At 53.7% G+C, this 24,147-nt stretch overlaps 1 protein-coding gene and 1 long non-coding RNA gene across 15 annotated transcripts in view, besides 4 other annotated features; one reads left to right on the top strand and one right to left on the bottom strand.

The window, feature by feature from the left end:
- Window positions 1-6,640: 6,640 nt before the first annotated feature.
- On the bottom strand, window positions 6,641-19,782 carry Gata2 (GATA binding protein 2). 2 transcript variants are annotated; one of them, NM_001355253.1, is made up of 6 exons: window positions 19,673-19,782; window positions 13,884-14,156; window positions 12,813-13,454; window positions 11,109-11,254; window positions 8,965-9,090; window positions 6,641-8,478 (listed from the first exon to the last, which is right to left on the bottom strand). In NM_001355253.1, the coding sequence occupies exons 2-6, from the start codon at window positions 14,110-14,112 to the stop codon at window positions 8,179-8,181; spliced, it is 1,443 nt and encodes a 480-aa protein (NP_001342182.1). In that variant the 5' UTR covers window positions 14,113-14,156; window positions 19,673-19,782; the 3' UTR covers window positions 6,641-8,178. The 2 variants fall into 2 exon arrangements, with proteins under 2 accessions (NP_001342182.1, NP_032116.4); NM_008090.5 differs by lacking the exon at window positions 19,673-19,782 and adding an exon at window positions 14,792-15,009.
- Window positions 10,220-10,764: an enhancer, noted in NCBI's record as "Gata2R5 preCRMcc fragment". NCBI's record gives its function as "erythroid enhancer when transiently transfected in human K562 cells and when stably integrated in mouse MEL cells" and the evidence as "EXISTENCE:reporter gene assay evidence [ECO:0000049][PMID:17038566]".
- Window positions 15,389-24,147, top strand: part of Gm38708 — a 56,437-nt gene continuing 47,678 nt past the window's right edge. For 6 of the 13 annotated variants that reach the window (XR_001785312.2, XR_001785311.2, XR_001785309.2 and 3 more), the window contains exons 1-2: window positions 16,290-17,055; window positions 22,014-23,513. This is a non-coding gene — a long non-coding RNA (predicted gene, 38708). Of the gene's footprint in view, window positions 15,481-15,749; window positions 17,056-22,013; window positions 23,514-24,147 lie in introns of those variants that run through there. The other 7 variants (XR_001785308.2, XR_001785306.1, XR_001785303.2 and 4 more) reach the window with 7 other exon arrangements.
- Window positions 21,660-21,891: an enhancer, noted in NCBI's record as "Gata2R7 preCRMcc fragment". NCBI's record gives its function as "erythroid enhancer when transiently transfected in human K562 cells" and the evidence as "EXISTENCE:reporter gene assay evidence [ECO:0000049][PMID:17038566]".
- Window positions 21,660-24,050: a biological region, named in NCBI's record as "Gata2R7 and Gata2R8 erythroid cis-regulatory modules".
- Window positions 23,651-24,050: an enhancer, noted in NCBI's record as "Gata2R8 preCRMcc fragment". NCBI's record gives its function as "erythroid enhancer when transiently transfected in human K562 cells and when stably integrated in mouse MEL cells" and the evidence as "EXISTENCE:reporter gene assay evidence [ECO:0000049][PMID:17038566]".

Below are 24,147 nucleotides of genomic sequence, written 5' to 3'. Positions count from 1 at the left end.
TTGCATTCTTCATCCTAGTTGTTGTTGCTGTTTCTCCGTATCAGTCTCACTGTGTAGCCCTAGCTGGTCTGGAACTCACTATGTAGACCATGCTGACCTTGAACTTACAGAGAGCTGCCTGCCTCTGCCTCCTGAGTGTTGGGATTAAATGACCCTATCATGCTATATTTTTTATTCTGGGTCTTTACATATTTTGCAAACTTGTCTCCAGTTCTGCAAACATAACTTTAAACATTAATAATTAATTGTGAACATAAATCTATCGTTGACGTTATTTAACTCCATTATGGAACATTTGGGAGATAGAAGGAAAAATCCCATCCCATAGAAGTTACCTTTTGTTAACTAACGTTCAGGAAAGTGTCATGGTGACTGCAGCTCAGTCAGTGTTGTGATTCTCATTTACAATGCCTCAAAACTATCCCTACCAGCCAGGTCCAGAACTTCCCAGACCACTATGGTGTGCACGCCGAGTTCTTGGTAGAGACACAAGGAGCAGGAATTCCAAGGCCATCCTGGGCTACATGAGACCCCATCTAAAATACGTATAAACCTTTAGAACGTTCCCATCTTCTCCACCAAAGCTTGCCCCAAGCCAGCACTACCCTCTTCCCAGATGCTGGTACCCACCAAGTTGTGCTGTCTCTGTGAACCCTTGGCTCTGGAGACCTTCAGGCCTACGGGGTCACCCCACTGCACTGTGGCTGGCTGGCTTTTCCTGGCATTAGTGTCTGTTCAGTAGCATGTATTATCAGTGCCTTCTGAAAGTTGAGCGGCCATCTTCTTTGGATAGCTCAGTTTATCGCCCCTCCTTTCAGTGGACCCCTGGGTAGCTGCTACCTTTTAGCTACAATGAGTGCTTCTGTGGATGTGGCATGGAGACACCTGCCTGCGTCCCTGCTTTCTACGGGCTGTCGACTCTTGCTGACCCCCTACTTTTTAAAAACACTTGTTTTATACATGTGTTTGCCTGCACACATGTTCACACAGGTCTGAATCTCTACAGTGCCTGAGGAGGCTGGTAGAAAGCATCAGACAGCTGTGAGCCACCATGCTGTAGCTCACTACAGGCCTCTCTGCAAGAGTAGCAACTGCTCTTAACTTCTGAGCCACAATGGCTCCAGCACGCCCAGCCTTTTTCTTAAAAGTAGTAGTAGTAGTAGTAGTAGTAGTAGTAGTAGTAGTAGTAGTAATTACTATTACTGTTGTTATTATTACTACTATTTTTATTCCTGTTGCAGTCAGTATTGATTTGGTTTTTTCCCCTTCTCTCTTTCGAGTGTGCATGATCTCAGGTTTATCAGACTGTTCTGAAAGTGAGAGGTATTTAGACAGCCGTGAGTGCCCGCGCCTTGGAATGACTCTATGCACCGTTTTTCACAGCCCCATCCCATTTTTTATTATCCTGCTTTCTCTCTCTGATGTAAAAGAAAACCTTTATGTTTGTTTCCAGTGTCCTGCTGACAGTTTATCTGGGGGAGGGGGAACCAAACTGGGTGATCCAGCTGGGTGGGTTGTAATCCTTGGTCTCAAGATTCTATCTTTAGGGTTAGGGTGTGGCCTGCCTGGCACACAGGAGCCCTTGAGTTCCATCTCCAGCACTGCAAAACATAAGAAAAAGATCCAATCTTAAAAATCAGCAACAAAGTAAGTATACAATATGTATGGTATTGTCAAGACTCAATGTCCCCAAGATCCAGATAGGCACAGGACCTAGGAACCTGCTGGAGATGGGGTCTGAGCGTGGCTATCCTTCATTAAGAGAGACTGGGAGGAAGCAGGCTAGACTCTGGGTATTTTTATTGGAATCTCCTCATCCCAAAGCTTTTTGCACAGATTTGGGGTAACGGTACCTCTGTACATCTACTACCTTGTAAATCATAGTATATGTTTAGGCTCATTTGGGTCCCTGCAGATCTGCCTGTCCTCACAGCAAAAGCAGAGGTTCAGCGGCCATGACAGAGGATTCTAGACAACTTTCCACTCACATGTAATACACAACCCTTTCCCATACACTCACATGTAATATACAACCCCTCCCCATATACTCACATACAATACACAACCCCTCCCCATACACTCACATGTAATATACAACCCCTCCCCCATATACTCACATGTAATATACAACCCCTCCCCATACACTCACATGTAATATACAACCCCTCCCCATACACTCACATACAATACACAACCCCTCCCCATACACTCACATGTAATATACAACACCTCCCCATACACTCACATGTAATATACAACCCCTCCCCATACACTCACATACAATATACAACCCCTCCCCATACACTCACATGTAATATACAACCCCTCCCCATACACTCACATACAATACACAACCCCTCCCCATACACTCACATGTAATATACAACCCCTCCCCATATACTCACATACAATACATAACCCCTCCCCATACACTCACATGTAATATACAACCCCTCCCCATATACTCACATGTAATATACAACCCCTCCCAATACACTCACATACAATACACAACCCCTCCCCATACACTCACATGTAATATACAACCCCTCCCCATACACTCACAATACACAACCCCTCCCCATACACTCACATGTAATATACAACCCCTCCCCATACACTCACATGTAATATACAACCCCTCCCCATACACTCACATACAATACACAACCCCTCCCCATACACTCACATGTAATATACAACCCTTCCCCATACACTCACATGTAATATACAACCCCTCCCCATACACTCACATACAATATACAACCCCTCCCCATATACTCACATACAATATACAACCCCTCCCCATACACTCACATGTACACATACACAAGCTACACATTCCATTTTACCTTAAACCTCAGACTGATTCTGTTGACTTGTCTGTTTTTCCAGATTAAGTTTGGAATTGTTTGGGGTTTATTATTATTTTTATTGTTGTTGTTACTATTATTGTTGTATCTTTTGTGTTTTTCTTTTTTTTTTTTTTTTCTTCAAGACAAGGTTTCTCTGTGTAGCCCTGGCTGTCCTGGAACTCACTCTGTAGACCAGATCAGAAATCTGCCTGCCTCTGCCTCCCGAGTGCTGGGATTAAAGGCTTGCGCCACCACAGCCTGGCTGTTGTTGTCTTTTTTAAAAAATCAAATTGTTTTGCCTCATAAACTCTTTGAGGATCCACCCACCTTGGGAAAGGCTCCACTCTGTCTGTCTTCTTCCCTGCCTCAGGTGAGCTGGTCCTATCCTGAGGTGGATGGCTGGCATTCCTCCCAAATTCTCCCTGGGGCTGTGTTCCCTGCTGAGAGGCCCTTGGATTGATCGGTGAGACCCCTCCCCTCGCCTCCTGCAGGGACAGTTCACCAGGAGACTGGAGCTGGCTGAGAAGGACAGAGCTGGTCCCTAAAGGTCACACAAGAGGTTTGGGTTTCTACTATGGAAAATGGGAGTAAGAAGCCAGACTTGGAAGTATCCCAGAAGAGGAAGGGAGGGAGGGCCTGCGCTGACCAGCCCCACCTGGGTGCACACGGATGGAACAAAGAGCTGCTCCACCCTGGCTGCTGTGGTGTGGATCCTGCAGGAATTGGAAAGACAGTGGTCACCCTGCTTACGGCAGCCACTAGTGTGATTCCTGGTCTGCCTGGGTGCTTTGTCCACAGAACCCTAATTCTTTACCGGATAAAGACTTGAGTGGTGGGACGAGTAATGGTCTAAACATTGTATGGAGGAGGGAATACATTCTAAGACCAGGAGCCCCCTGAGCCTAGACTTCCAAGTAGCTTGCTTGAGCCATGAGCCTGTAGGTCCTCTCATGCCACCAGCCTGTCTCACACTGACCGGAGGATGACTCCTCCTCACAGGTAGCCTCTAAGCTCCACAGGTAAGGATGCATGAAGAATGGACCTATTCAACACAGAGGGGAACACCTCTCTCAAGAATGCTTTGGTGTTCTTGAGTGTAACAGAGGGAAGCCGCTTACCTGCTGGCTTCCTCCTGGCCTGCCTCCCAGCACTTGAGACTGTACCTGGGACGAATGCTTTCAACTTTTGGGCTAACAGGAGAAAGGAAATAAGCCAGGTCATCGTGGCCTCTTGTAAACTCTGAGTTCTGGGCTTGGCTCCTGGCCATTGGGTCCTCTGGAAAGCTCCAGGTCTTAGATGTGGGAGTGCCACATTCCAGATTTCAGGTTCTAGGCTTCGTAGGTTGGGGGGAATCTCAATTCTGACACTGGGCTACGGGCCTTACTTCGGGGTTCTTGCTAAGTTCTAGGTAATGAGCTAGAGCCAGGAGAGCTCTAGATGTAGAACCCAGCTCTGGACTCTGTGGATCTGGATGCAAGGGCCCCGTGCTGCGAGCTGCTCATTTTGGATGTGAGTGTCCAGGCTCTAGACACTGTCTTTGAGCTATAGGTCCCTTGTTTTTGAGTGCAGAGCTGTGGTTCTTGATTCTTGGGTTTAAACTACAGGTTCTACAGCAGTGGTTCTCTGCCTTCCTAATGCTATAGCCCTTTAATTCAGTTCCTCATGTTATGGGCGACCCCTCAAGCATGAAAATATTTTGTTGCTACTTTATAAGGAAAAGTTTGCTACTATTAGAAAACATAATCTGATATGTAGGATATCTGGCATGTGACCACTATGGAAGGGTTGTTCAATTCCAAAAGGGGTCGTGACCCACAGGTTGAGAGCCAGTGTTCTAGATGGTTCCTTCAGAACCTGGACTTGGCCTGACAAGTTTGCTCCAAGCCAAGGACATTACCTCCTCTGAAGGGTGTAGGGGTTCCTATTTGTTTTCACAGATGAGTCTTCCAACGCCTATAATTGTATTTGACAAAAGGGGGTTGTCAACAGCACACACACGCATGCACACACACCCATGCATAACCCATTCCTAAATACATCTGCTATCACACCTGGGGACAAGGCAGAAAGCTGCTCCTGGGCTTCACTGTGCCTGTAGCTAGCAGGAGGCCAGAAGGCCAGTGTGGTGGTCCTGTGGGGGAAGCACAGCAGCCCGACTAAGCTTCAGGTTGCCGCCTGTCTGGTTCAGGTGCCCGATCTGCAGGGAAAGATGAGGACAGGGTAATGGTGGCATGCCAGGACAGTGTCCTGAGACCAAAGCCCTGGAGATACAACCTCACTACACCCTGATGGCCAAGGTGCTGGTTCTTCCTAGGAGACTTGCTTTTTGCTATGTGAGCTAGCACAGCAGTCTGACTCAGGAGAAAGCCTCCAGGTGTGGATGGGTGTTGAGGAGCAAGAATGTTGACAGCAATAGTAGTCAATGGGGACCCCAGCCAAGAGACCCAAGTGGCTAGAGATGATGAGCAGAGAGAAGCCACTGACCAGGGACACATGCTCAGTGACTTGAATCAAAGAGATTCTTTTATCCAAGAAGGTGTAGACAGACATACAGTTATGACCAGGAGTCAGCTCAGAGGTCTCAGGCAAGACTATGGTTGACTGGACATATTATGAGCCACTGGTCAGGGACATGGGTGACTCAGGACAGGGGTTACTAGGATCATGAGGTCTTCAGTGCTTGAGAGCTGAGGGTAGAAGAGAGACTGTTGATCAGAAACTTAAGGGATATGTTAGGATCAACAGCACTAGTGACACTAAAGTGCAGTAACCAGATATACCAATTACTGGTTCTTAACCACGGACTAGTTAGGGAAGCAAGTGGTCAGGAGTGTGGGGCTTAAGAGACGTGGGGGAATGGGGGTGCCCGGATCAGACTTTGACACTTGTAACAAGATCATGGTGACTAGAGATGAGCCCTCAGGGGCATTGGTACCAGGGCATCAGAGAAGATGTGGTTGTGAGAAGGTGTGGTTGCTAGGCACAAGGGTAGTTAGATGATCAGAGGCAAGTGACCAAGGGCCAGTCATTGTTAAAGAGACACTGAGTGACCAGTCATAATGGCCACATGCCAACTTCTCAGGAGGGAAGGTGCTTACGTGTTTGAAGCCAGCCTGAGCAATATAGAAACCCCACGATTCACACACACACACATACAAACACACACACACACACACACACACACATGCGTGCATGCACATTACCAATGACACCATTGGTAGTCTGCATCTGTCCACACAGTGGCCATGAGAAACCTCCTTGATGAGAGACAGACTCTAGGCATGTGACTACTGACAATTGCCAACATCACTGCCAGGGATGACTGGTGGTCCTGTTGTGTGCAGGCTAGCGACCAGATACATAGTGGTGATCGGTTAGCAGTCACTAAGGGCATGACGGCAGATGCATTCGTTAGGAATATTGGTATCAGTGGATTTCCTGGATCATTGGTCCAAGGCAGCAATCAGGACCGGGCGATCGAGTATGTCAATGAACAGATTTGGCAACCTGGTACCCTAGAAACCAGAGATGACCACACTGGAGGGACCTGAATGGGGCCAGTTCGGCTATTGGTTCTATAAAAAACCCAATCAGGTTCCTTGCTTAGGTTCTCAGAAGAGCACAGGCTGAAGAGTCCTGCCCATCCCCATGGGCCCCAGGGGAGGAGGTTTTAGCCAAATGGGCCTTTCTCTGAAAGACAGAGACAGCAGACACAAGGCCACCTGACAGCTTAAACCCCAGCAGGGGTGTAGGGGTCCCAGGGACCCACTCAACAGGCGACAGCATTCACAAAAAGTATTTTATTATTTTTAACAGTATTCACTTTAAAGGAATAAGAGGGTAGCATACAATTTTTACAGACAATATTTAAATGTTGTACACAGTTAACAATAACTTAGGTCACTAATTCAAAATAAAACAAGCCCAAAACATAAAAACAGAAAATACTGCCGATTCTTCTCTTATGCGGGTACTAGCACAAAATAAGTTACTTCCGGTTAGGGTGCTCTGCAGCAACTGGACACCGATATTGCACTTGGTTGACTCAGCACAATCGTCTCCCTGGGCTCACTCGGGGCCCCCTTGCTGGCTGCTGCACCACTGCCACCACCACACACAGAATCGAAGCTTGGGACACTTTTTATGTACAACTGTACCTTGAAGGATTCAGCCAGCCACAGCAGAACAGAAGCCTGGGATCACAGGGCCACTGCCTGCCTGCCCCCTGTCTCCCAGAAACCAAGAGCATAAGATTCCCCCTTGTCCCGAGCCCCCTGCCAGGGCTGTGGGACCCAAGAACCACTCAAAGGACTGTGAAGCTCAGGCCTGGTTTGTAGGTTTTATTTATTTTTTTCCATAGCGGGGCTTCTGTGGCAACGTACAATTGACTGGACCCAAAAAACGAGTTTCAAAATAAAACCACTCATCAGCGGGTTAAGCTTATGCAGTTTGGTTTTCGCTTTGAGTATTTTCTTATTTATCTTAGAGGGGGAGGGGGCCGAGGGTTTAGCAGAAAAGAAGGTTGTATTTACAGGGGTCCGACTGGCCTAGAGCACAGGCTGCAGCTCTGGCCCATTTGGGTCACACCAGCTTTGGCCTCTGGAAGCCAGGGGAATGATCTGGGAGACGTTTCCCCTTTCCAGAGAATGTTTCCTTCCTGTGACCCAGCCCTGGCCTGGGAATCTGCGCAGGACCGCCTGCAATTGTCTCTGCCCTCTAGGGCTGCGTCAGGGCAGGGGCTACCCTGCAGGCAGGCTGGGGTGAAGGAGGCTCAGGCTGAGGACCTCTAAGTCTGCCCCCGAGAGCCCTGACTGGTGGCAGGAGGTCCCAAAGAAGGACCCCAAGAACACAAATAGCACACGCCTCCATGTCTTCACGTTCTTGTAAGAAATAAGAGCAAAATAAATTATTTTTCTTCTTGCCTACTCCTTTCTCCATCAAAAAAATAAAACAGAAGAAGAAAAAAAGAAAAAGAAAAAAAAAGGTTTCATTTTTCTATCCCCAGTCTCTTCTTGCTATAAATCTGTAAACCTGTCCATTTTGCTCTCCAAACAAACACTCTCCGTGAAAACACTTTTCTGGGCAGCACCCCGGGCACACGCGAGCTGCAGCCCAGTTAGAAATATTCACAGTAATGGCGGCACAAGGCTGGGAGTCCTCCAAGGAGAGGTGGCTTCGGCCAGGCTAGGCTGGCAGGAGGAAGTGGGTCTCTTGGGATGGGCGGGAGCCAAGAGTATGTTCCACCCATCCTGGGAGTGCCCAGCCTCGCTCTGGTTCTGCCAAACCACCCTTGATGTCCATGTCTGTCCAGTGGGAGGCTTGCCTAGCCCATGGCAGTCACCATGCTGGACGGGTGGGGGTGGCCAAAAGAGAGACTGGAGGAAGGGTGGATAGGCGTGGGCGTGGGTAGGATGTGTCCAGAGTGACTAAAAGGTGGGAGGTGTCCCACAGGTGCCATGTGTCCAGCCAGGGCAGCCGCACTGAAGGGCGGTGACTTCTCTTGCATGCACTTGGAGAGCTCCTCGAAACATTCAGCCCCTTTCTTGCTCTTCTTGGATTTGCTGGACATCTTCCGATTCCGGGTCTGGATCCCTTCCTTCTTCATGGTCAGTGGCCTGTTAACCTGGGGACAGCCACGGAGCCCTTAGGAGAAGTTGCCTCCCACACAAATCCCTCCAAACTCTCTCCACAGGTCGAGGCAGGCTGAGTTAATTGTATCCCCAGGGTGACAGGAACTGTACCTTCAGCCCAGACCCAATGTGACTCACCAAAGCCCCCTTAAGCCCTCACTGTCATCTTTTCAAGAAAGAGTGAATGGTCTAACAGTCCACATGGTTGTTCCCAGATCACTAAATGCCTGCACAGCCTGCGTCCTCCAACACCTCTAACCCTTCCCTGTCCCCAACTTCTCCTATCACAGGTACCCGGTCCCTGCCTGCCCTGCCCCCATCGGTCCCACCTCCGAAACAGAGGTATCGTCCTTCTGGCACTCTGGGCTGTCGGCTGCGGCTACCCAAGCCAAGCCAAGCTGGAGATTGTGGCTGGGGCCGCTGGCTGGCCAGGCAGCACAAAGAGCTGAGGTCCCCGGGGAGGGGTGGGGTGCACTCACATTGTGCAGCTTGTAGTAGAGGCCACAGGCGTTGCACACAGGGTCCCCGTTGGCGTTCCGGCGCCATAAGGTGGTGGTTGTCGTCTGACAATTTGCACAACAGGTGCCCGCTCTTCTGGCAGCAGACTAGGAGGGGAGGGGTAGCGTCAGAGGCTGTCTCCCACGCCCCACCTTGACCTCCTCCTGGGCCCTTAGCACCACTCCCAGCCCCACCGCCGAGCCTGGAGCGATAGGTCCTACCGGGGAATCAAAGCATCTCAAACCGAGGAATTTTAGAATTTGAGATGGAAACTAGTTGGGAATCACAGAACTTTGGAATAAAGAGTTCTTAGAACCTAAAGGATTGTCGACACAGAAGGGAAAAGCACCACTTCCCCTAACCGCCCAGCAGTCTAATTTCACAGGTAAGGAAACAGGTCCCACGGAGACTTTAGTCCTGTGACCATCCTGAGTTGCTGTCTCCAGTTGCATGCCTCCTCCCCCACTGTTCCCCTGGAAATCCAGAATCCTGGTGAGTCATGGCTGGGAGGCCAAGGCAACAAGACCCTGCACTGCCCAGGAGAACCCAGAAAGCCCTGAGGAAGTTGGAGCCCAGGATTAAAGTGTGTTCTTGCTTTGTCCTATATAGGATCTAGGAGTCGCCAGGAGAGATTTAAATTGAATTTAACTACAGTTTAAAATCTAAACACTCAGTGCCTTTTACTGCACTAACAGCATTCCTAGCAATCAATAGTCATACTAGCCAGAGGCTTCAAAAAGACTATTGGAGCAAAGGCGCTTCCATTCCTGCCGGCCTAGAGCCGTATGCCCTGAGAGCGCTCACCTGCTGCTTTTACCAAGCCCCTCGTCCCAGTCCCCCAGGAAATGCCAGCCAGAGGTGAGGCGTGGAAGAGGGGAGGCCTGGTCTCTAGAAGGACTGAAATGTGGGGAGGGAGGAAGAGGGAGGGGGGCTTTTCCTAGAATACAGATCACCCCCTGCCATCCCTTCTGCCTCAGGTAAACAGAGCGCTACTCCTGTGTGTTCTTCCCCTCACACCCCACCTCCACCCAGCAACTCCTAGCACTGAACTCCCTCGGCAGCCAGTGTGGGGAGGGGGCCGAGTCCAGCCGAGTCCAGAGAGGCCCCGGGCTTGAGCCTGCTCATGGAGGGGACCAGAGCTGGCCTGCCCGCGGGGGCAGGGAGGGTGAGTAAGCAGGCTGAAGCTGGAATTCTGACTCAGGGGCCAGCAGCATATCCTCCTTCCACCCCCACCAGCCTGCACCGCCCTCACACTGCTGGGTGGGGGGGAGAGAAAAAAAAAGAAAAAGGGCCCCAAAGCGGGTGAACGATTTAAACTCATAAATCACTTCGCCCTGAAAAAATATATTTATTATTCTTAGCATTTTACACATTATTTGCAGAGTGGAGGGTATTAGAAATTTCAAAACAGCCCAGCAAGAGGCAGGACTGAGTCGAGGTGGCTCTGAAAACTTGCCGGTCCGGAAACAGATACACGAAGTTTCCTTATCTACCGGCTGCAGATGTCCGGATAGGAAACTCCGGCAGGAGATCCGAAAGGACATTTTTTTAAAAAATCACTCAAATGAAAATACACAGTATAGGTGACTCCATGGAAAAATAATAAAGGGCAGGTTTTTTTGGTGGCCGCTGTGTGTTATTTAAATAAGCGGAGGAGACCGGGAGCTGGGAGGCGAGGGAGGGCGGCCAGAGCAGCCATAGGGAAAAGTACTTCATGGCCCTATTTTTAAAAAGAGCGAATAAGAGACCAGAGCCTGAGGGTGGGCTGCTAGACCATGGGCTCTGGGAATCCTTCAGCGGGGGGTGGGGTGGGGGGGTGTCCAGAGGAGGGGGTGCCCGGTAGCTGCGGGGGGAGGGGGGTGCCAGGGAGGCTGCAGGACAGGAAATTTGGCAGGAAAGAATCCGCCAGAACGAAGACCGACCTGACTGACCCCCCAAATGATTTGACTGATAAGAGGATTTCAGGTGGTGAAGTGTCTGCATTTGAAGGTTTGCTGTTGGATTGTTTTCGTTTTTTTTCCCCCTCTCTGTTTTGTTTTTTTTTCTTCACTTAACTAACCCGCTCTGCCCAGATTGCCACTGGCCACCGTGGCCCTGCCCTGCCCCATGATGTGCCCTTTCTTACCAGCCTCCGCTTGGGCTTGATGAGCGGCCGGTTCTGTCCATTCATCTTGTGGTAGAGCCCACAGGCATTGCACAGGTAGTGGCCCGTGCCATCTCGTCGCCAGAGAGGGGTGGCTGTGGCACCACAGTTGACACACTCCCGGCCTTCTGTAAGGGAACAAGGAAAGACACAAGGCCTGCTTAGCCTCTACACAGAGCCAGAGGATCAAGGTTGTATTAAGGGAGACCCACCCCTGGCAGAAAGAGGGACTCAAGGAGTCCCCTTAAAAGAAGTCCAGGGTCTTTTAAGGATAAATTCTCATTTCTGATGTTGCTGAGGAAGAGCAAAGAGAAACAGCAAATGCAGGCTGCCAGGGGTTCTCAGAGCCAGCAGCAAGTTACCCGGAAAAGGAACTGAAGGCCGGTTTTACAGAGCACAGGCTACTGTCCCTCGCTCAGCTCAGGCCACAGTTGTCCAGGATTGGGGTCTGGGGGAGCCTCTCTGCTGCTCTATCACTTTGCCCAACTGAGCCAGCATCTCTAAGTCTTTTTCTCATCTCTCCCATCAGCCCCTCGCTGTCTTTATGCTCCGGCTAAGGCCAGGAAACCTTTTCTCTTCCTCCAGTTGGGCTCCCTTTCAGCCAAACTCCTAGAATTCAATGATCAAAGTTGTTTCTAAAATGAAATAAATAAGTTCTTTCACTTTAGGCTAGGTGGCCTTATTTTCTGTTGTTGTTTTTGGCCATCTGGAGCTTAAATAGAATACAAAACAAACACGGAAGAGAGGGCTACAAACAGGCCAAGACTTTGCAAAAAAGGGCAAAGTCTCTGGTCTTAGTAGAGCAGGAGACAAGAGTCAAGTTGGGGCTGGAGTTCAGCGGAGCGAGGGCTTAGTAGCTCAGTACCATGGAAATTCTTCCTGATCTAGTTGGAACTAAGTCACCTATGAGAAGTTGGTTCTTCAACTCAGAAATAAACTTTGGAGGAAGCCTTCCCCCCTCCCTTGCTAAAAGCTATGGGAAGGAGCCTCGGAGCCACGGGTTATTGCCTGAGGGCCATATGGCTGGACAAACCTAGCTGGATCCAGCTGCAGCTGGCAAAGGGGTGCAGGCACCCGCACAGGTTCTCACTCCTACCCCCAGGGAGAGGGATCAGGGTCACTAGGATGCAAGCAGGCCTTGGGAATTTTGCTTTGGGGAAATCTCCAAGGAGATCTGGAGCCGCTGCAATCCTAAAACTGGACTAGCAGAGTTGGAGAACCAGATTCCTCTAGGGCCTAGATCTCTGCAGTGCCCACGGCATGCACACACGCTCACAGACACACGTACACATAAGTACACACTGACTCCTTCCCTCACCTACAGCCTCCATTCTCCCCCACGCCCAGTCACGAGGCTGCTCGGTCTCAGCTGAACGTTTGGGGAGGGAGACAGGGAACCTCATTCTGTGTTTTAGCTGATACTTGTCAACCTTGGAGAGGAGGCCATGAGGAGGGGTGCGGAGAGGAGCTGAACATGGGGGTTCCTAGGAGCACTTAACGGCAGGATGAAAGTTTTAGGGGTTTCTTCCTCCCCACAGGGAACTTCAAATGCCTGTGGACTATCAGAGATGACCACCACCCATTCTTAAATCAGGCGCCCTAGCATGGCCCCTCTATCAGACCACGGACCCCTTTTACAGAGGCACACCACACCCACAGGCCCTGAAGTCCCACACCTGCCTTTACCTGAGCAGGAGCGAGCCTTGCTTCTCTGCTTAGGGGTGAAGCTGGAGGCGGGGCCACCCAGGAAGCCTCCTGGATGGAAGAGACTGCTGCCATAGTCATGAGCTGCGGCGGGCACATAGGAGGGATAGGTGGGTATCGGGTGGTGTGTTGCAGGCTGGGTGCCCATGGTAGCTAGGCCCGGGCGCAGGGGACTGCCGCCTTCCATCTTCATGCTCTCGGAGAGTGACACTTGGTACTTGACGCCATCCTTGTCCTCACCCCGGGCTACACTACCCCCTGCAGAAGAAGAGGCCGGGGAAGCAGCTCCTGTTGTGCTGGGGTCTGGAGACACTTCTTTGGGTGGCGTGGGTGGGAAGCCGAAGAGATGGGAGCCCGAGTGGGCTGCAGTGGGGGTGAGGGAGGCCACGGAGCTCCCACTGCCTCCCCCGCTCCCACCCGCAGCCCCTGGGTAAACAGACAGAGGCCCTCCGGGTGCTCCAGCAGCTGAGGGGTGCAGCGGGGTCTTGGAGAACGGGCTGACGGTCCAGGGACTGTGGTGATGGGCAGCGGCGGCAGAGAGAGCTGCTTTGCCCCCGTCCAGCCACGGCAAGCCTGGGCTGTGCAACAAGTGTGGTCGGCACATCTGGCCTCCGGTGAGACGGGCTGTGCAGAGGGAAAGGGGGTGAGGATGACCAGGGGCTTCAGAGCCATGACCCGGGCACACAGGATCACAACTCAGCGAACTACCATCAGCAGCCCCACCCTTTAAAACATCAGAAACGTAACACCTCAGCCTGTAATCATCAGCAATGTCAGTGAAAGGCCGAAGGACAAGTGACACAGCAGCCCCACCGGACAGGGCCCAGAAGGATTCCCCCACCCCCACCCCCGCCAAGACACTTGGAAATGGACCGAAACCCTACAGGTCCCAGACCCTCCCTAAGAAGTCCCTGCCTCCATCTTCTTAGGCCCGATTTCGCAGCTGCTCAGATTCCTGTGGATCCCACATCCGGGAAGCAGCAACAGGCCGTCCCCCCTCCAAGGCCTGGCCCGGGCGCCAGGCTTCCAGAAACCTCGGGGGCCAAAGCTCACCATGCGCCGGGCTGTAGGAAACGCGCGCGCGCGCGTGGGCCGGGTTGGCGTAGTAAGGGTTGCCCTGCGAGTCGAGATGGTTGAAGAAGACATCCACCTCGTCGGGAGGCAGCAGCTGTGCTGGCTCCATGTAGTTATGCGCCAGGCCCGGATGGTGCGAGTCGGGGTGCTGCGCATTCAATACGGCGGGGTGCGCCATCCAGCGAGGCTGCTCAGGCGCCACCTCCATGGTCCACTACTGTGTCTTGGGAACCAGGCGAAGGTGGGGCGGCCCTGGATAACAGAGGGAATGTGAAGGACACTGCCGCCTTCTGACACCCCCATTCCCAAAGTCTGTGTCTTGAGAGCAAAGACGTTCCATCGGAGCTTCACTGAGGACCAGTCCCGGGTGGAAGGAAAGCGCAAGGTTTAAAACGAAAGGAAGGTGAAGGAAGGGGTTCAGCCTCATACACTTGCAGGGAAACTCGCGTTCCCACAGACGCAACTCCACATACACGAGGTCACACACACGGATAGGTCCTGACATCGGTGACCCCCCCAAAACGCACGCGGAACTGAAATCAGGTTCTCACACCGTGCCCCTGTCCTCTGGGCACACAAACACATAAACTCTGACTAAAAGTTAGAGACAGTTGCCTAGACATCCACTCTGGGGCACACGCTCTCCCACGCCCCCGTAACACTTTGACAATATATACACAAACTAACCCCCAACACCCCGGGCCACCCCAAAAAACGCACCCGCAGTTCCTGGGGCTGCGAGCCGGTCCCCAATGCACTCTCTAGCAGTCAGCCAACCTCTCCCCAAAGCATAAGAACGTAATCGCCCACAGGAGATCCTGGTCTGAGCTCCACAGAGATCCCTCCAACCTAGGAATGTCCACAAGCCCCCTGAACCTCAAACTTACACTCGCAGCGGCGCGGGAAGGGGAGGGCTCAGCAGTAGAGAGTAAGAGACACCAGGAGAGCCCGGGTACGGCGGGCCCAGCGACAGCGCGTTCCAGGGCCGGCGGATTCACGGGATAGGGGTGGGGGACAGCGCGCGTCTCGGCCTCCGGCCCGCCCGGCTCCGGCCCCTCTGCATCCTCCGGCCGCCCTGGCGCCAGCTGCCGACTCCTGCACAGACGTGAAGCGGGGGCCGCGCACGCCTATGAAGCCGGCGCCAGCCAATCAGCGCCGCGCGCCGCCCAGCCTCCGCCCCCCCATTGGCTGCTCCCGCCGCTTTGGCCGCTGGACTTCGGGAATGACCCGCAAGCTGGCCTCCTAGGCTGCCTGGCCCCCTACCAGCGCCCTCTCTGCGGCCTCTGATGCCAACGCCCCCCCCCCCCAGGGGACCTTCGCCGTGGGCAGACCCTGCACCCCTCCGGCAGACGCTCAGGTCTTCCAACCTCTGCCCTCCCAGCAACTAGGCACGAATAGGGTCCCTGACTTCCCAGGAGCCGAGACGTGCACCTTCTGGGTATCTCTCTGCTGGGACCACAGCTTTCTACTCTCGGGCGGAGCCCCACCTCCACTGCTACGGACGACGGCCAGCCCAAATCCAACTGACTCCCCAAACTCTCTGTCCTTCTATCAGGGATAGCTGTGCAAGAGGCTGGTAGGATCCGCTGGACAACATGAGTCTAGGGATTGTGGACTTCTCTAGGGCACCCGAACTTTGAGCACTAAGACACTTGAGGCTGTGCTAGACCAATAATGGTCGCGGTCAAGCCAGTGGCCCAGGGAGGGGGAAGGGCTCCGGGCGGGGCCTTAGTAGACCACCAGGCTGAACTGCCTGGGGCGAGGCCGTGGAGCGGGAAACTGGCGCCAGAGTCGGCTGAAGGGAGACTCCCGGGGTATTAACCATATATATTTTTTCTTTCTAAGGGTCCCCGAGACGGTCTTTAGGGAGAGGGAAGCAATGTTGTGAGCACTTTTTCCCCAAAGTCACCTGGAGTTTTTCTCCACAACACCTCCATTCTGGAGAGACAAGTGAGTTCAGTGGCGAGTATACAAACCTAGCTCCCTCCCTGGCTATAGATGGGAGACCTAAACTCCAAGAGTCCAGAAAGAAGCTTGTGAGTCCAAGACTTTTAGGGGAATCTAGACAGGTGCGATGGATTGGCCAAGCTTGGAGCCCTCCACATAGCTCCTCTATCTTTGCAGGGACCGAAACCCCTAAAGAATAATTCCAGAGGAGTCCCAGGTTGGTCCCGAGCTGGGGAAAGGCTGGGGTCCCCGCCGCCCCCAAGGATGGGGGAGGGGCGGCAGGATTGACAGTCCGTAATTGGGTAACTGGAGGCGGCTTCTCCGGCCCGGCGGCCCCGCCACCGCGACGCCGGGCCCCTGACGTCACCCGATTCGCCAGGAAATGAACTTTTTAATAATCCAAGGAGGGTGGAAAGCCCTCGGTCCCCTCGGCTCGGGGGGCGCCCAGCCAGGAGGGCTCAGCTTCTCGGGCGCGCCCCCGTCACCCCCTCCCAGGTCCTCTGCGGACAGCGCTGAGGGGGCGCGCGCACGGCAGGGCCTCCTCTGGCCTCTGCGGCTGGCGTCCATCTGTCTGTCCGAGGCCCTGGAACAGGTAAAGGCCTGGGGCCCGGGGTGCAGAACTCCACTGGACCGGAAACCCGCGCCTCTTGCTCCCTGGCGCGGGGGGGGGGGGGTCCTGCTGTCCGCTGTATTCCCCGCGCCTCTGTGCTCCAGAGCCATCAGGGGCCCAGGAGGCTCGGGAGTCCGCGCCCAGCCGAGGCGGGAGGTCTAGCAAGAGGGATCCAGGGGCTAGAGGGGCGCGAGACCGCAGTGCCTCGGGGTCGGCTGGGCAGGTGGGTGGTCTCAGTGCCAGCCAGATTCGCGCTCCCACTGCGCGGTTCACTTAGGACCCGCTTTCGGGAAGGCTTTCTCGGCTTCTCCCAGCCTTTAGCCCATGATTCTCCATTAACGAGCAAGGCGAAATCGTCGTGGAGTTTCCAGATTGTTCTATGTCCCTGGAACCTAGCAGGAGATTCTAAAGGCCTCTCAAAGCCGGCGATAACCCCATTTTCGACAACGGTACCCCATGCGGCCGAATTCCATGGCCCTGCAGAGTTCTAGGAGGAGAACGCGGTGCGCAGAGGAAACTGCCCTGACCGAGTCGGCGCGGCGGCTGTCAAGGCGGGGGTCTCCGAGCAGATACCCTCCCCCTCGCCCGGAGCAGGTAATTTCCCTCTTTTCTCCCAAAGTCGCAATTAAAATTATCTCCCTGTTTGAACGAGATGGGGGTTGTCTTTTCCATGCCACATTGCGGACCGGGCAGCGTCCTGCCTGTCATAGAGGTGAAAATGGCCAAGCTTGGTGGGTTCCCACTCGAAACGAGAGCCCGGGGTTTCTCACGGTGCTGGCGCAGAGCGGAGTACAGAGGGGGATTTAATTACTCCGTTCGGCAGCTCAGAAAATCGCCATGCAACAAGGGCTTAACCGGGTGGTTAAGCTATGCTTGAGCCTGGGCCTCAGGAGACCCGCAACAGCCTAGCCTGCCCACAGACTGGGCATGGGAGAGGAGGAGGGTGGTCCTGCCAGGTCCTTTGAGGACCCAAGGTTGCCTTCTGGAAACTGCAAGCAACCAGCCAGCTGGGCCGAGCCCCTGCTGAGGTTGGAGTCCCTGCGTCTGATGCGGGTCTGCTGGGTTTTCCAGCAGGAACTAACCCGTCTGAAAGGGAAAATTGCAGGCTAGGATAGCAGAGCACTGAGTTGGCGAATAGAGGGGAGCCTGTGCTGATGCTGATGAACGTGTGTGAATCAGGTAGATCCACAAAGCCAAGAAGCCACTACTAGGCCAAAAATGAACCACCACTAAAAAGTCCAAACAAACAACAGGGAGGTCCGAGTCAGTTCCCAAGATGGCTTAGATTCGATTTTCCCCAACCCCACCGCCCCCCCCCAACGAAAGCAGATTTATTTCAACTTACAAACGCCCACTCTGAGGTTCCTAAGATACCTTCAGGTGGACACTTGCCTTTTAAATGTTTTGTTGTTGTTGTTGTTGTTGTTCATTTTGGAGCATACCCAGAGCTCTTCTCTGAACTAAATTGTCCTTTTCCTTCCACGGAGACCAGAGGGAGCTTGGCTCCCAAACGAAAATTTCTAACCACCATTTGTGCCTGTCTGTGTGTGTGTGAGAGAGAGAGAACTGGAAGTGTTTACAGAGAGGGGACAGTGCAAGGGGTGCTCCTGTGTGGGAGCTGGGTTCTGGGATCCAGGCCCTGTTCTGGGTGTGGCCCGGCTCCTGCAAACCATTCTGGAAAGGGGTGGAATTATTGGGAGCCCCCAGTTCACGCTGTCCCCCCCCCCCCACTTGCCCTTTGTTTAAACTTCGCTCCTCCAAGCCATCCTCTAGGATCACAGGGTTACCCTCTCCTTGCACACTAATTCTCTCCTTTTTCCTAAGGGCAGCTAAGTGGTCGGCTAGCTTAGGGCTGCCTTCCAAAAAGAAGTCGTTCACAACCCGGAGGCCTCCAGCCCAACATCCGTGGTCACAAGGTTTGAGGGACACTGGGAAGAAAGTGGAGGAGCTTTGTCCATTACTGGTCAGGGTCTCCTCTAGGTGAAGGACTCAGATATGTCCCTGGAAGCACCCATCAATTCAGAGGGCCTCTAAACGGTGCTCCTTGCTCTTTGGAATTCGCTTCCAGCGCCTCAAAATCAGAAGGCTTAGCATCTGCCATTTTATTCTGAGTCTTTTGGAAATCCACGGACTGGGACCCAATGTCCCAGGTGTCTGGCCCGCTGGTGCCAGGTGCCTAGGGCTCTGCAATTTCTGGTTAACTTCTAGCCTCCATACCCCATCAGCAGACGGGGGGGGGGCTGTCCCTCCTTGCCAACAGCTATGCTTTACTCAGAGGCCTGGGGGTCAGCGACTTGACAACTGCTAAATGCATTTCGTTAGATGCAATTTGCTTGCAATTTGTCAACCCGGCTGGGGAACGCTCTCCAGACGCCTGGCAGACACTTTGGCTCTACCTGGTTCCTGGATCCTGCCTGCTTATCAACGAATCTCGATTTGAACCACAGTGTAGACCCAGAACTCACCCCCCAAATGTTCCCGACCTTGGGAGGCAAGTTTTTTTCAAAAACAAACGAATTTCTTTCCCTGTTTTCTGGTAAAGGAGAAGATGCCACTCGGGAGGTCCTTCTGAATACAAGACCTTTCCCCTCACCGCTGGGATAAGCTCAAATTCGAGCCCGGCCGCCACCGAATGGTTCAATGCCCAGCGTCCAGACAGGCCCAGAGCGCCGTCTACGCCTATGCACGGCGGATCCCCTAGCCTGCGTCGGCCTCGTTCTTATTGAAATCCCACTGAAAAGATTCCGACTCCGACTTGGGCATGGAAAGACTTCCATACCCTACGCTCTCCCCCACCTGCACCCTCGCCACACAGGATAAAGGGCCGCGGGGCTCTTCGAGCGGGGGGCACAAGCAGGAGCGAGCCGGGTTAAGCCGCGCAAAGCCGGTGCACGGGACTAGCCGGCAGGTGCAGCCAGAGCCTGGGCAGCCCGGCTTGGGCGCATCCGCTGCCGCTACCCGCGGGTGGGGAACCGCGGAGACAAAGGCCCCAGCTCTGGGGTGGGAGGGGGGCGCGTCGCAAAGCTCTGGAAAGCCGGGTCTCCAGGTCCAGAGCTCCGGAAAAACGGAAGGCAGGAGCCCCCAGGCGGGCCTTTGGGTTTCCGGATGACCTGGGTTTGAGCCACTAGAAGGATCGTGCGATCGGGTTTTTGGGAGGCCCAGCCTGAGACCGGGAGGCTCGGGACGGCGCGGGCCGAGTGCAGGAACTTACCGACTGCGGCGCGGTGGGCGGCGCCCTCGGGCGGCCACGGCCAGGGCTCAGCAGGGAGGCAGCGGTGTGAGCGGCGTGGCTGGTCGGCCCGCGGGAGTCAGCGCGGCCGCGGCGGTCACCAGTGGGGCCCCCGCGGCGCGGAACGCAAGCTCGTCGCGCAGGCAGCCGCTTTTGTCCCCCGAGACCGGCTATGGTTGAGGTGATCTTAGGCCAGGGAGACCTGAGCAGTGAGCTACCGCCCCGCTGGCCTGGCCACCTCTCTTGGTTCTGGCTGTCTCTCGGTTCCCGGCCGCAGAGCGGCAGCTTTTTATTTCGACATCACTTCGAGGGGGGGAGGGAACGCCGCAGGGGGGCAGGAGGGTGCCCGGGCTCTGCGCCCTGTCTGCCTGGTCCAGCCGCCGGGCTGGCCAGGCTTGGGCCACTAGTCAGTCGAGGCGCGCACACCCTGCAGGCCACTCCCGCCTTCTCAGGGCCACGCAAGCACTTCTGCTCTCAGGGATGTAATCTCTGAAAGCCTGCGATGTCTCTCTTTTGAGACTCTCCCTCACAAGCAAGTACACAGACACCTGCCCCTCCTTTCAGACACACCGTTATGCACTGTGTAGATGTCCCCAGACAGGGGCTTTCTGGCACACAAACACCGGTGCACATATAGATATAATGTACACACACACACACACACACACACACACACACACACACCTCCCATCCTTCCTGCACATTTGGCTATGTGTAGATGCTTTCCCACATTCTTCCCCACAGATGCCAGTTCCCAACTCAGAAGCATTTTAGGAATGGAGTTTCTGGCCCATTCTTGGTGAACCTTTTGCATCAGAGAGAGCCACAAGAAGAGCAAAACGTTTGTCCTTAGAAGGGAGGAAGCCTCGTGGCAGTCTACAACTTAAGGAGGCACCTGAGCTAGATAGCAATGAGAATTCATTCCTTATATTATCCTAAACCCCTCTGAGAAATTCAAAGAACTCTACAGACTCTCTCTTCTCGGAAAGACCTTGCATGCTGGCGTGCCCCATCCAGGGAGTAGGTCAGTCCCTGCAACCACATCCTTGTAGCACCAGATGTTTTGGATCTTTCTGAATCTTTTGCTTTGTGTATGTACCGTCTACACGCAGCTCAGTTTATGTGCCCAGTGGCCTATGTATTCACCATGGGGAGTTCACGGGAGTGTTTGCAAAACTTAAGGGTGTCCCTAAGCATTTGTATTGGGTTGAAGGTCACAGCACGACTGCTACCAGTGTGTGGCCCCACAAATGCACACAAGAGAGTATCTGTGGCACTGGGTGAATGTCTCTGCATCTGCACCTATCTCTCTGAGATAGACCATCAGCTTCAGGAATCATGTGATAGGCAGTCGGTATCTATAAGTATGTCTTAATCAGTGTAATACCTTTGTACATTTGTGTATATATCTAGGCATGCATTTGTTTCCATCTTTAATAGTCTCTCTCTCTCTCTCTCTCTCTCTCTCTCTCTCTCTCTCTCTCTCTGTGTGTGTGTGTGTGTGTGTACACAAGTGAGATGTTTGCAATGTGTCTGGATACTTACTGACAATTGTATTAATTCATTGGGGCAGTGGGGGGGGGGTCTGTGTATCTGAGGCCATACAGTTGTGTGGCCATACAGTTATTTTAAAGCAAGGTCTTATTATGTCACCATGGCTGGCCTGGAACTCATAATGATATGCCTGCCTCTGCCTCCTAAGTGCTGGGATTAAAGGCATGTCCTGCCACTCGGGGCTAGCTTGTCTTAATGGCAGGTGTTGATGTCTAACTTGGAGCTGAAGGTAGATGGGGGCAAACATATGTCTGCGGAGCTATTGCTTTGGTTGACACTGATGGTTTTTTTTGGGGGGGAGCTTGATGGTTGTGGCCATGCTTGAGGGGTGGGCACCTCTGACCATCCTTCCATCCTGGATCTGTGTTTCTGTAGCCAGGGTTACTCTATGTCTGGAAGGGGAGGGGTGTGGAGACAGTATGTGTACCCTGCAGGCTCCCTAGCCAGCCGCACCTTCCCTAACCATCAGGGCAGGCAGCCAGGGGAGCCCCGGGGTGCCATTTACTCTGGCACTTTCTGTATGTCTGTGGGAGGGGGAGATGAGCTGATAAGCCTTATCTGCTATTACCAGGGCCATGCTGAATAACCGTTCTAATGAGGTGGCCTCGCTGGGACCACCAGCTCCCAGGCCCCCTTCCTATTGGGTAGGGATATGGTCAGCCAGACCTGGAGCACTGAGCCAATCCACTAGAGACCTGGTAGAGCCTGTGTCCCCAGAGACCCTTATTTATTTATTTATTTATTTATTTATTTATTTATTTATTTTTAGGTCTGCCTTGTTTCATAGAGGAAGGTCCTAGGAACTGCAGCTGAGACAATCAGTCCTCTCTTTTCCCTGGACTGGGCTGACTAGAGAGACAGGAGCCACTCAATCTGATCTTCTGAAGGCAGGCAGTATGAGGCCCAGAACTTGGGATGGAGTGAATTGGAGTCACAGTGACAGAAAGCTCTAGAGAAAAGGGGAGAAACAAGAAGCAGGGGGTCCTGGGAACAGATTTATTATTATTTTATTTTATTTTTTTAGTGTAGTCACGCAAAGGGGCAGAAGTGCTGGCAGGATGGGCCTAGGGACTGGGGTACTTAGGCTGAAATAAACAATTAGCAAGTGTCAGAATGAATCAGAGAGGTGGGCATAAAGGCGAAGAAAGTATCAGCCAGTGAGAGGCATGGACATAGGAAGAGATGCCGGACTGGAGAGGGACTAAAGAAAACAGATGAGTAAAGCAAGGAGCAAGGAGCAAGGAGCAAGGAGAGAAGGGCCCAGAGAGGCGTGGGCGGAGGGAAAGAAAGCAGGTCTGAGGGAAATGTAAGGACCAAAGATGTAGAGGCCTAGCTGGCCTGGCTGAAGGGAAGCTAGGTCCTTGGAGACCCGGCAAGGCATGAGCTAGGGCTGGGACCCCGGACAGGGCAAGGATCGCCTGGTGGTGGAGACGGGCAGGGGGGTCTGAGTGGGCCTGAGCCGCTGTCCCGGGTAATTTTTCATCTCGGCCGGCTAATCTTTGTTCCCGGCGAAGATAATGAATAGCCAATCGTTATCTGCCCGGCTCCCGGAGGCTGCCCGAGAATGGGGTTGTACAGGGCTGGGAATTGTTTCCAAAGTGCCGCGGAATAAATGGTGTTTCTTATCTCTGCCTTCCAGATTATCGCAGCCCTTTCAGAGCGCACACAACAAATGCGCCCGCCATCGAATGCAGCATTTACCACCACAGATCCGCGCGCCGATGGGCAGGCTGATAAAGTCCGCGGGGGGCTCGCCGGGGCGAGTGTGCGCCCCGGCTCTGCCTGGTGTGTTTGGAGGAACACGTGGGTATGGCAGCGCGTGGACCCTGAGCACGCAAGGATGTGAGTGTGCGAGTAAGTGTGCCTCGAGAAAGTTCACGTGTGCGAGACCCTGCGCACATGCATGGTGAGTGTTGTGGCGAGTGCCAGAGCAGAGGCCACCAAGAGGCTGGCGGGTAGGGTTGCTGCACGTGGCCTCGTGGGAAGCATGCGGCTAATGTGCGCCGAGTGCACGAGACAATTTACTTTGAGGGCCTACAAGTACCTAGCCTTGGAGGATGTTGTTTGAGGGTGCGGAACAGAGGGGTTCGAAGCCACTCCAAGTATGTGTAGCACTTTGCAGGCTGCACTCCACAAGGTGTCTTCCTAAAGCTGCTGGATGGAAGCGGTAGCTGACGTTTGTGCCGGGGACTCAGGCCTTTGGAACACGCACGGGTCTGTGGGACAGTGTGGACCCAGAACGACTAGGTGTGCAGAGAGATGCGCGAAGGTAAGGACCGGTTTTTTTTTTTTTTTTTTCGGGCCTTGATTGAGCCTGTGTTGTGCAGACTCTGGGTTGGACATTGGCTGTGAGGATGAGATGGCTGTACGCTCGGTCGGGGAGTGCTGGAGAGCGACACCGGGCAAGTGACTGTGGAGTTTGAGACAGCCCAGGGGTCCTGGTGCTGGCTCTGGGGCCCCTCGGCCAAGGCCTTGCAGCTGGGGCAACACAGCCCAGCCCGCCGCCCGAGGTCCCGGCCGTGAGTGACACGCGCCGCCACAAAGGCTGTATTTTTCCAGGCCCGCGCCCCGCCCGCGGGCGATGGTCCCCATGGCGACGCAGATAGCGCGCGGCCATTTTCCTATCTCCCCGGAGTCTATTATACAGCGGGATTAGCTCATCTCCAGGCAGGTCAAACCCAAAGTCACACAACCTGCGGCGTGAGCCCCGCCTCCGACCGCTCCTCCCCTGCAGCCGGAGCGGGCGACCCCCGCGGCTGGCTGGGCCGGTGCGCGGGTTCAGAGCGCCACCTGGCGGCTTCGCGTTCCCAGGCCCGCTGCGCGAGAGGCAGCAGGTGCCCTCCGACGCGTTGGCTTTGTGTGGTTGCTTGGGCGACTCCAAGGGAAAGGCTAGCACACAGTAG

This window comes from Mus musculus, chromosome 6 (genome assembly GCF_000001635.26).
Source record: "Mus musculus strain C57BL/6J chromosome 6, GRCm38.p6 C57BL/6J".
NCBI lineage: Eukaryota > Metazoa > Chordata > Mammalia > Rodentia > Muridae > Mus > Mus musculus.
This window is presented reverse-complemented; position numbering and strand designations above follow the sequence as displayed.